The sequence below is a fragment of the Gracilinanus agilis genome, chromosome 3 (genome assembly GCF_016433145.1).
Source record: "Gracilinanus agilis isolate LMUSP501 chromosome 3, AgileGrace, whole genome shotgun sequence".
Lineage (NCBI taxonomy): Eukaryota > Metazoa > Chordata > Mammalia > Didelphimorphia > Didelphidae > Gracilinanus > Gracilinanus agilis.
The window spans coordinates 25,257,690-25,270,197 of record NC_058132.1 but is presented as its reverse complement, the minus strand read 5'-3'; the positions used below and the strand labels follow the sequence as shown (position 1 = coordinate 25,270,197).

Here is a 12,508-nt window from a genome sequence, read left to right as displayed (position 1 = left end):
ATGTAAACTATTTTTCTAAATGTACAACCTGGATCTAAAAGGAGTGACTCAAGAGGAAGGCATAAGAGAAAATCTCAGCGGGGAAAGTAGGACTTGAGCTGGTGCTGGAGGGATAAAAAGAACTTTTAAACGACGAGAAGGCAGCAAGAACACCCAACTAGCCAGAAGAATGAAAAACACAACTCAAGCCTCGGTCCTAAGGTCTATGTTGCAAAACAGCAGACAGTGGGTTGGATAACAGGTCTGGGGCCAAGAGACAGGGGCTCTGGTCTCCAATCCCACTTCTAATTTTTGCTTCCTTAAACTAACTCCCTTAGGCCTCAATTTCAACTATAAAATGAGGGATTTTTGAATTAAATGTCCTCTGAGGTCCCTTACAAGTGTAAATGTATGATCTTCATAGGTTTCTATTTCAATAACACAAGAGAAATATTCAAAACACAAAACCCCATAATCAGACACTGAGAAACACTTACAATATGAGAGCAAACTCTAATTACCAACATATTCTCCCAAAAGGTAGATATTTTAAAATATGAAAACATGAAATATTTTTAAGGACTGCTAAACAGCCACCTCATCCTCACCTCAGCCTCTGCACTATCCCTTCAAGATCCATCATTCTCTGGTAAACCAAGGCATGGCCCGAGTTCATATTCTCTTGGCCATGGGCATCCCCTCCCTGAAGCAGCACAGTGTAGCAAACACCAACCAGACCCAGGAGCTGCTAACTTTTGGAATTCATAAGGTTGGCCTCCAAAGGTGGAAGCATCTACCTCAGGATCAATGTTCCAGAGGTTCATAGAAAAAAAGTTAAGTCAAGATTCATTTAAGTGTCTTCTAATTTGTGTGGCACTGTGGCTAGTGCTGGGGATACAGAGAAATAAAAGACTAACTCTGCTCTCAAGGAACTTATGAATGAGCGAAACACACAAACGCCAAGGACAAAATGACACCCAGAAGGATAAACAAGAGATAATCCACAAAGGGAAGGCCTGACACTAGCATTCAAGAGAATACAAAAGGCTTTAAGCAAAGCAGGAAGTGAAGTGTTGTAATAAAAATTAGATTTAAGAAAATAAGACATTTAATTCTTATTTCTTGCTGTGGAGGACACAGAATCCTAGCCCCTTAGATCTTTGATTATGTATTGCTTTGAAATTTCATCTTAGTTGTGCATATTACCACAGACCTATGAATTTTCACAAGCTTTGCTTAACTCTTTCCCCACCCCCATATTTAACTTTTATTCTATTTTTTGGTAAATAGAACTTTTAACTTTTTTTTTTTTAAACTTTTACCCTCCAATTTGAATCAATACGGTAAGGAGGTCAAATGACTTGCCCAGAAACACACAGCCAGGAAGTATCTTATGATCAAATTTGAACTCTGCACTTTCCCTTCAAGGTCCATCATCTCTAGTAAGCCTAGGAATGGCCTGAGTTCATTCTCCTGGCCATGGGCATCCCCTCCCAACAGCAGCACAGTCAGGACATCCTATCTCTAGGCCTGGTTCTCAATCCACTGAGCCACCTCACTCACTGTCCCCTTAACATTCTTTTAAAAAATCTGGAATGAGGGGGCAGCTGGGTAGCTCAGTGGATTGAGAGCCAGGCCTAGAGACAGGAGGTCCTAGGTTCAAATCTGGCCTCAGACACTTACCAGCTGTGTGACCCTGGGCAAGTCACTTGACCCCCATTGCCTACCCTTACCACTCTTCCACCAAGGAACTAATACACAGAAGTTAAGGGTTTAAAAATAAAAATAAAAATAAAAATCTGGAATGCCAAATTCTCTCCCTCTTTCTCCTCCACCCCCTTCCTTGAGAAGGCAAGAATTTAAAATAGATTACCTATGTGCAACCATACAAAACATTTCCACATTAGACATGTTGCAAACGAAAATAGACAAAAAAAAATCTGTTTCAATCTGCCTTCAGACACCAACAGTTCTTTCTCTGAGATAGCTACTTTTGTATTTTTCATCATTTAGCCCTTAGGAACCATCTTAGATCACTGCATTGTTGAGAATAGCCAAGCCATTCACAATTGATAATCATATATTATTGCTGTTACTGTATACAATGTTCTCCTGGTTCGTTCCACTTCACATCTGTTCATGTAGGTCTTTCCAAGTTTTTCTGAAACCATCACTGTCATAAATGTAGTTTGAAAGACCCCTAAAGTTCCACAGGAAGTTTAGATCAGAGACCTCAAAATTTCAATTACAAAGGTCTATCAAACGCTAGATTACTTTGGTCATTTACTACTGTATAGTGTGCATAATGACTCTATTCCACTGATCCACCATTCTATTTCTTAGCCAGTACCAGATTATTTTGATAACTTCTTTGTAATACAGTTTGAGATCTAACACTGCTAAGGCACCTTCTTTCTTATTTTTTTCCATTAATTCTCTTGGTATTTTTGATTTTTTGTTCTTCCACATGGAACTGACTTTTCACTGCTTATTTTATTTTTCTTTTCTTTTAAAAACCCTTATCTTGGGGGCAAATGGGTGGCTGCTCAGTGGATAGAGTGCCAGTCCTAGAGACAGGAGGTCCTGGATTCAGATATGGCCCCAGACATTTCCTGGCTGTGTGACCCTGGGTAAGTCACTTAACCCACAGTATTGATTCCAAGATGGAAGGTAAAGGTTTAAAAAATAAATGAATAACTGAAAAGTGAGGTCAGAGTGCTCCAATCAAAAAGGCTTGAAAAAGGAACATTATGAAGAGGATAAAGTGGAGTACCTGGAGGAAGTGGGGAATATTTTCCTGGGAAAGGGAGGCATGTAGTCCCAGCTCTCATAAGGGAAAATTGCCAGCCACAAATGGCTAGTGCCTTCTCTTTTTCTGGCCCATTTTAAATTATTTATTAAATAATTATAAATTAAGATACAGCCTCTAGAGAATTTTCATCATAACAGAACTGTGTCCACAGGGTTATAGAGCTGTGCCTCTCCTTTGACCCAGCAATACCACTACTAATTTTATATTCTAGAGCTCAAAGAAAAAGGACTTATATGTACAAAAATATTTCTAGCAGCTCTTTTTGTGGTGGCAAAGAACTGGAAATCAAGAGGATGCCCATGGATTGGGGAATGACAAGTTCTAGTATATGTTTGTGATGTAATGCTACTGTGCTATGAGAAATGATGAGCAGGATGATTTCGGAAAAACTGGGGAAGCCTTGAAGTATGAACTGATGCAAAGTGAAGTGAGTAGAACCAGATGAACACTGTATACAGTAATAGCAATAATGTAATGATGATTAGCTGTGAATGATTCAGCTACTCTGATCAACACAATGATCCAGGACAATTCCAAAGCGCCCATGATGGAAAATTATGTCCACTTCTGGAGAGAGAATAGAGGAACTCTGGATGCAAACTGAAGTAGACTATTTATTTTTCTTATTTTGTTTGTATTTTTTCTTTTGTGACATGGTTAATATGGAATTATGTTTTGCATGGCTTCACATGTATTACTTGCCTTCTCAATGGTTGGGGGAGGGAATGGAGAACTCAGAATTTTCTAAAATGAATGTTAAAATAATGTATAATTACTTAAAAATAAATAAAAATGAGGAAACTAAGGCTCCAATGGGGTATGGAACACTACATCTACATGGCAGAGCTAGGGTCTGAACCCAGTTTCATTCCCACGATAGAGCCCAACCTCCCCTCTGTTCCACCACTCACATTCACATGTAAACTGGCATCTTGCTCCACCTAACCTATGAAATCTTGGCTGGGGTTTGGGGAGGGTCAGATAAATGGTAAGGAGATTAATAAAAATGGTATTTCACCTGCTGATGATCCATCATGGTCAGTCCTTTCACACCTGCCAAAATGAGATTCTTCGCAACTTCTGCCCCCAGACCTTTCATTCCAACAAGAAGCACCCGGGAGGCTCGCAACCTGTAACAGAGACCCTGTTGATTACAGAAGGCCCAGGTGCTGCTGACGCAAATCTCAGGAATGGCTGAACAGGTTGGGTTTTCAGAAAGGATCCCAGTTGGAATGCCCTCTAGGAGCCATTAAGATCCCGGGATTCCACCCTGACCTTCTGGAAGCCACCTAGAATCTAAATCTCCAATTTTCTAAATGATGGATATGAGGCTCTGCAAGCTGAAGGATTTGTCCAAAGCTTACTAAGAGGGCTCTCCTTGGACTGCAACTCTAGAGTTCTTTCCATTATTCAGCATGGTCTTTCTAGACCAGGGATGGCTTCTATAGCAGTGTTAGCAAATCACACAATCACAGTTTTAAAGCTGAAACCTTGAAGGACCCCAGAGATCACCTAGACCAGTGATTCCCAAAGTGGGCGCTACCGCCCCCTGGTGGGTGCTGCAGCGATACAGAGGAGGGGTGATGGCCACTTTTTTGGTATTACATTCTATTCTGAGTTCAATAAATAGTTTCATAATTTCCAGGGGGCGCTAAGTAATATTTTTTCTGGAAAGGGGGCAGTAGGCCAAAAAAGTTCGGGAACCATTGCTTTAGACCAATCTCTTCATTTTAACAGTGGAGGAAAAGGCCCAAACCATCCTAAAACACAACATGGAATTAAACTAGAAAAGTCACTTAACGATACATATCTTTTGACACAGCTATTAGGCACATCCCCCTTCAATGAAGTCAAAAACAAAAGGAAAGGTCCTATATTTACAAAAGTATTTACTGTAATATTTTTTGTAATAACAAAGGTCTTGAAGGAAAGTGGGTGTCCACTAACCAAGGGATGGCTGAACAAATTATGAGAAATATAATCAATTATTCAATAAGCAATTACGTGCCTGCAAAGTGCCTGATATTTAAAGACAAAATTAAGAGTTTCTCCTTTAAAGAACTTTAATTTGATGAGAGAAAATAATATGTACCCCTATGTAACAGATAAAATATAAGGACAGGCGTCCAGATCTGTGTTATCAGCAGTAGAGAAAATTCCCTCTACAAATGCTAGCTTCAACAAGTTCTAGTTTTAGTGTGGGTGGAGGCACTGAGATATGGAGGTCAGCTCTCTGCTAGAAACCACAATGAAATATCTTTCTATCCAGGTGGAGCTAAGAGGGCAATGAAAGAAAGGACAATGCAATAAGCTCATCTCCACAAACTCTCTTAACAGAATTAGGAAATACACTAGGCCAATGACAAAGAACCATTTAGAGACCAAGTGTCCAAACTGCACCCTTATGCTGAGTGTGAGCCACCCCCTTATCCCAGAGAGGGGAAGGGGGAAGCACTCCCATTGGACTGCTGGGCAGAGGGGCACTTGTGGAGAGGGAAATGGAAGCAACCTCCTCTGGCACGCTTGCCTTAAGTTTGCCAACACAGCACTAGACTGAATCCTGAAGGAGAAATCCAGAAAAAAATCAATGAGTCCTTTTGCCAACTCAGCTCAACAAAGGGAGACAAAGATCTACAGACACTGGTGACAGGGGTCAGTCATGGAGCATACTGTAAGCAGTGCTCCCAGGCCCAAGGAGAGGCCATAAGCCAGGATTATAAAAGGTCTTAGACCCACACTGTGGCACCCCTAGACTCCAAGTGGCACTGTGACAGGGACAGATGCAATGGAAATTTTGTTGCCCACTAACCAGTCCCAGGTTGCAGTTCCAGAGCAAATGGGAAATGCCCAATAGCAGTGGTGTTCCTGGGAAGGGAGGAGGTATGTGAAGAAAGGAAGTTCAAAAGCCAACTTTTATAGCACTTTTGTAGCATAGCTCAAACCTCAGGAGTAGAGCAGGATATCTCACTTTTAACAAATCTAGCCTCCAGGGCAGGCATCACAGACCAAAAAGGAGCCTACAATTTTGCCACTATGAACCAGCAGGGTCTCTCAGCTGATATGGGTGGAGTCCTTCAACAACTATTTTTAAAAAATTAAAAAGGCAGATAGTCTTTTAACGTCCTTTGAGCATAGTTCCAAATTGCCATCCAGAATGTTTAGATCAATTCACAATACTACCAGCAATGCATTAATGTCCCAATTTTGCCAGCTCTCTCTCTCCAGCTATCATTTTAGCCAAAAATGAGACCATAGAGTAGGCTAGGGTTTTTTCTCTGGAGATTGTTGGCTGGGAGATTGTCTGTGATTGGTGGCTTCTGAGGAAGACACTCCTGTGGTCTGGTAAGACTAGGGTGACAGGGAATGGCTGAACAAATTGTGGTATCTGTTGGTGATGGATTACTATTGTGCTCAAAGGAATAAAGAACTGGAGGAATTCCATGTGAACTGGAATGACCTCCAGGAATTGATGCAGAGTCAAAGGAGCAGAACCAGGAGAACATTGTACACAGAGACTGATACACTGTGGTACAATCGAACATAACAGACTTCTCTACTAGTATCAATGCAAGAATCCAGAGCAAGGCCAAGGAGAATTAAGAGAAAGAAAAATAGCCACATTCAGAGGAAGAACTGTGGGAGGACAAACACAGAAGAAAAAACAACTGCTTGAAAACATGGGCTGATGGGAATATTATTGGGGATGTAGGCACTAAACGATAACTCTAGTCCAACTATCAATAATATGGAATTAAGCTTAATGATACATGTAAAACCCAGTGGAATTGTGCATCGGCTAAGGGGAGTTACAGGGATTTGGGGGAAAGGGAAAGAACATGAAACAATATAACTATGGGAAAATATTAAAAAATTAAAAATTAAAAAATTAAAACACCTTTACCTTCCATCTTAGAATCAACACTGTGTATTGGTTCCAAGGTAGAAGGGTGGTAAGGGCTCTAGGCAATTGGGGTTAAGTGACTTGTGTAGGATCTCATAGCTAGGAAATGTCTGAGGCTAAATTTGAACCCAGGACATCTTGTCTCTGGCATGGTTCTCTATCCACTAAGTCACCTAGTTGCCTCAATGTCTACTTTTGCTCAGAACCAAACCCAGGTCAGGAATTTGCAGAGCTCAGACCAGGTGGACAACAATCAGACTTGGCCCCTGGATCAGACCACTTCAGAAGCACTGGAAACTCGCAGGTCCCCAGATCTTGTCCCTAAGATCTTGGAATAATGCAGCATTCAAAAACCCAAGAAAGCAGCAATAGGACAAGCCTAGCCTCTTCCTCCACAAGTGTGATAGAGCCCAGTCCTAACATCTTCCCCTTGGAAGAATGGAGAAAAAAAAAAGACCCCCATCATAATGAAACTATTATGGTATTGGGAAGACAAACACAAAAGGGAATCATAAGCACTATCTTCAGAGAAAGTTTGGTCACAAAATCAACAAAAATACCTGGAAGAGATGAAGCAAGAGTTTAAAAAAAAGTCAAAAAATGTTTTTGATCAATAGCATGAAAGTGCTTGATGAAAAAATTAGAAAAGAAATGAGTTATAGGAGAAAGAACTGAGAAGGGAATTAATAGCTTGGCACATGACGTACAAAACCTTGCCCAAGCAACAAATTCTCTAATGTCTAATTAGAATGAACCAAAGAGAAGTCAATGACTCAATAGACAAAAAATATTAAAAGAAAATCAAAAGGCTAAAAAAAATTAGGTATCTCAGCAAAAACAAGGAGAAAAAAATTAAGAAACCTTGAAGCATCAAAATCAAAAAAGTCTAGATCTATTTCAAGACATCTTAAAACAACACTGTCCTTTGGAACCAAAGGGAAAAATGAAAACAGAAAAAAACATGCCAGTCCCAGCATGAAAGAGGGAATGAGAATCTCTAAGGAACAAACATCAGAACCAAAATCTAGAGCCTCCAAGACAAACACAAAATACCACAAGCAGCCAGAAAGAAAGAAATGAAGCAACAAGGAGCCCTAGTCAGGATCACACACAATTTAGCAGAGAATTTAGAATATGATATCCTGGAAGGCTAAGGACGTGGGCTTATAGCCAAGAATTAACTTACTCAGCAAAACTGAGTATAATACTATAGGGAAGAAAATGGGCCTTTAATGAAACAGAGGACTTCCAAGACCTCCTAATGAAAAGACCAGAACTACAAAAAAACCCTGAACATAAGAGTGTAGAAAAACATATAAGGGTAATCAGGAATGAATGATTACAATGAACTAAATAAGGATAAACTTGCAATACGAATATAGGAAGATGATACATGTATTTCCTCTGACCCCAAAAGGAGGGAAAATCCAGGAAGAGTCTAACATGCATCCTAGATTTCAGAAAGCAGCTTTCCAGAGTTCAGAGTAGACAGGTAAAATACTGTTTTCACATAAGGGTTGGCTTAGAGAGATGTATGGCCTTCCCACACAGGACTGTTGAGTTTTTATTGGGGAATAGTGGGAAGTTTGGGTGAAAGCAGATGGCAGAGAGCATCAAGTTATCCAAGGTGTTGGACTCGCCTTTTGGATATTTCAGGGAATGTGGTCCAAGAGGCCTTTAGGGGAGATGAATCTGGAAGTGGTGGACAGCATGCAATGGATGCCTCTTTGGCAAGCTACTTGGCCTCAAAGTTCTCATCATTCCCATCCCAGCCACCAGTTCTGGTCAAATAAGAGTTCCTTGTGTGAGGAGGGAATCAAGGTGGCAGAGATCATGAGAAGTAATGTCAAGTCACAAGGCTGTAAAGAGAGGCTGCAGCCAGGCTGTAAAGAGCAGTTTGTATCTGATCTAAGTCTAGGGAGCCACCAGAGGGTTCTGAGCAGGAAAGTAACATGGCTGGAGAGGTGCTCTAATCAAACTCTTCACCCCTGTATTTATTCTAGACCTTTGCTTGGGATAGTCTGACTAGGCCTTGACTTTAAAATGATCTACCTTTTCAAAGAAGGTTCAATGCAAGCTGCTTATGGAGAGCTGGGTCACATTTCCTTATGGAAAACACTCTACTTAATGCAGATTGAAGCGTATTTTTATTCACATTCTTAGTTTTTCTTTCCTTTTTTTTGTTGCAACATAGCCAGTATGAAAATATATTTTGCACAACTTCACATGTATAATGAGCTATCATATTGCTTGCCTTCTCAATGGGTAGGGAAAGTGAGGGAATTTGAAACTCAAAAATTTTTAAATTAATGCTAAGATTAAATTAAAAAACCCCACCACCACAACAATCTACTCATAAATGATAATCTTTAATCTCCCAGGCCAGCCACATCCTAAGCCACAAGTGTGCCCAAAGCATAAAGATCCTATTTAATTTGTCCTGGACTATCACTTGGGAGGCTGTCTTTACTGTTAATATCCATTCTGCAATTTCAATTTGGGCCATCTGAAATGGCTCCTTCATTCTCATACCCTAAAAGTTGGAGATGCTCTCCTGAATAGGCAGGCAGGCATGCAGGAGCAAGTAGAATCACCAGTAACTTTACTTTTCTTTATAGTCACATCTATCGAAAACAAAGTACTTCTCTACCGTACTCTCTAACAGTTTAGAAATAGAAAACAAAAGGCAGCTAGCAAGCCACAGCTCCCTTTATAGCTCCTCCCCTCCTCCTCATGGCAAGCATTTAAAGATTTGCAAAATGCTTTATATAGGTGAATCCAAATGATCCTTACAGTCACCCTGAGAGGTAGGTGCTATTATTGTTATCCCCATTTTACAGATGAGGAAACTGAGGCAAGTGTTTAAGTGACTTGCACAAGCTCACACAGCTAGTGAGTGACAGAGGCTGAATTGGAATCCAGGTCTTCCTTACTCCAAAACGCATGGGAATTCAAATTTTTCTATCTTGATTATCATTGTGATCTTTTTGTTTTTATATCACATTCACATCTGAAAGCATCCCTCTGCCCTCTCCCTTAGAACAAGGGTTTTTTTTTTAAAAGAGAAAAAAGCTAATTTATCAAAAGCAAGAAACAGATATTATCTAATAGCATATGCACTACTCTATGCCCTTAGTCCCCAACTTCTGCAAAGAAGACAGGGAGGGGGGCAGTTGGGTAGCTCAGTGGATTGAGAATCAGGCCTAGAGAAGGGAGGTCTTAGGTTCAAATCTGGCCTCAGACACTTCCCAGCTGTGTGACCCTGGGCAAGTCACTTGACCCCCATTGCCCACCCTTACCACTCTTCCACCTAGGAGCCAATACACTGAAGTTAAGGATTTAAAAAAAAAAATTAAAAAAAAAAAAAAAAAAAAAGAAGATAGGGAGTACATTTTCTCAACTCTTCCCAGAGACCAGACTTGGTACTTATAATTACCAGACAGTCAAGTATATACACACTGATAAGGAATGAGATAAAGTGTGGTGCATGCATATAATGGAATATTATTAAACTATAGGAAACAATGAATATGAAAAATTCCAGGAAACATGGAAGACTTCTATTAACTGATTAAACAGAACTAGAAAACAACAGACATCATCATGACAATGTACATAGAAAACAAAATAAAAACCAAGCTAACTGCTATGTAATTATAATATGCAAGAAGAGATGAAAAAATATACTTTCCCAAACAGAAGTCTTGGGCAGAAAATAGTACCTGGGAGAGGAGCCAAAATGGCAGAGTAAATGCAGACTCACTTGAGCTCTCCCAAATTCCCCTCCAAATACCGTTAAAGTCTCAAAAGGAACCAACAAAAGGACAGGGCAAATCAATTTTCCTGCCATAGACAACTTAGGAGGTCTGCAGGAAAGATGAGTTTCACTGGGATAAGGAGAGCTCACTCCAAAGAAGGCTTCACTCCAGCTAAACAGCAGCAGGCTTCTATTACCCTATGATTAATGCTCATTTTCAAGGAACAGTATTATATGTAGAATAGGAATCTGGGGGCCTGGTTTCTAATCCTTCCTTTGCCATGGAATAATCTACTTCATGAACTTGGGCAAATTTGGGCCTTGGGCTCCCCAATGAATAATGAGAATGATAATAAAATGCTATTTCAAACCTTATACCAGTAAAATCACAGGTCCAGCAAAAACAATTGTTAAGAACCTTCTCTTCTCCCACTTAAAAAAACACCACCACCACCACAAAACCTTCCAGATCAGTAGATTCCAGATCAACCAATGGGGTCCTTTCTACTCTCTCTCTCCCCTCTTCTGGAGGAGCTCAAATGCTTCTTCTAGGCTCCTTTATTTCTAACCCTTCATTCACAGCTCTCCTGGCCTCACCCAGGATAAGCCCACCACTAGAAATTTCATCCTTATGTAGACTGACTCAGTTTTGGATACTCAATTCCTTCACATCTCCCTAAGTTGTTTTTCCTCCTCTCTGGAAGTCTGCAAGGTGAAGCACTGAATGCCACCCAAGACCTCATTTTAAAAAGGGCTGGGATCTGCACTTACTTTTTTGTTTTCCTTAAAAATAAATAAATAAATCTTTACCTTTCATCTCAGAATCAATACTAAGTATTAGCTCCAAGGCAGAAAATCAGTAAGAGCTAAGCAATGTAGATTAAGTGATTTGCCCACAGCCAGGAAGTTGTCTGAGCCAAATTTGAACCTAGAACCTTCTGTCCTTAGACCTGGCTCTTAATCCAATGAGCCACCTAGCAGCCCCCTGGGACCTGGACAGTCAGGTAACTCCATTTTCTGGAGGCAGCTTTGCTTGCTTTGACTTCAGAGAACACCACCTTCCCCTTCCTCAGCTTCCTTTTGTGTGTGGTCGCCCCCCCTCCCAAATTGTAAGCTCCTTGAAGGCCAAAGCAGTATCTTTCTCTTTTTTGTTTCCTTAATGTTTAGAACAGAACTTCTGGTTTTGCTGCTCCCTCTTTTGTTTTTCCTCCCCAATTTTTAGAGTCTCTTCATGACCCCATTTGAGGTTTTCTTAGCATTAAACACTGTGCTGACCATTTCCTTCTCCAGTCCATTTGAAAGATGGGGAAACTGAGGCAGAGAGGGTGAAGTGACTGGTCCAGGGTCACCAGGCTAGAAAGTGTCTAGAGTCAGATTTTGTGACCCCAGTTGGGAGTTTCTTGGCAAAGATACTTAAGCAATTTGACATTTCCCTCTCTAGCTCGTTTTACAGAAGGGGAAACTAAGGCCTACAGGGTGAAGTGTCTGGCCCAGAGTCACTCGGGCCAGTAATGCTGGACCCCAGGGATCCCAGGATTGGAGGCCAGGCGGCCTGGTCCCGAATATTCTCCGCCCCTTCCCTACCACGCCGCCGTTTCCGCTAGGAGGGAAGGGGCGCTCCCTTCCCCCACAGGCTTCCATCCCTCCAGGCACAAGCAGGGAAGCGGTGCCAGCTCTCAAGGAGCCTGCAGGCTGGGGAAGGGGGAGGTCACGTGCTCCTAACCCTCCAGAGAAAGGGAGCCAAGACTGGCCGCAGCTGCGTCCCCGGCGCCGCTCTCCGCCCCGCCCCCTCAGGCCCCGCCCCTTCCGTCTCCCCCTTCCCCCGCTCCTCACCGTTTTTGCGCCTCCAGCCCCCACAGACGAATCTGCCGGTCGTACTGAGCCGCCTCCTCCTCGCTGATGGTGCCCACCTCTTCCTTCTCCACCATGGCGACGCTGGGCTCCGCTCCCCACGCTTCCTCCCTCCTCCTTCGACACCTCCTCAGTCCGTCTGCCGGCCCGCTCCTGCCTCCCCCGCGCGCCGGCTCGCGACCTACCCGCCAACCGCCAACCTCTCCGG

The 12,508-nt window shown here is 41.9% G+C and overlaps 1 protein-coding gene across 2 annotated transcripts in view; it reads right to left on the bottom strand.

Annotated features, from left to right (window-relative positions):
• The window catches only part of SAE1 (SUMO1 activating enzyme subunit 1), a 57,025-nt gene that overhangs the window by 39,668 nt on the left and 4,849 nt on the right, over positions 1-12,508 (bottom strand). The window contains exons 2-3 of one of the 2 annotated variants that reach the window (XM_044667335.1): positions 12,283-12,335; positions 3,810-3,921 (exon numbers count right to left, since the gene is read on the bottom strand). In XM_044667335.1, coding sequence (XP_044523270.1) covers positions 3,810-3,921; positions 12,283-12,335 — 165 coding nt within the window. Of the gene's footprint in view, positions 1-3,809; positions 3,922-12,282; positions 12,501-12,508 lie in introns of both variants that reach the window. The other variant, XM_044667334.1, reaches the window with a different exon arrangement.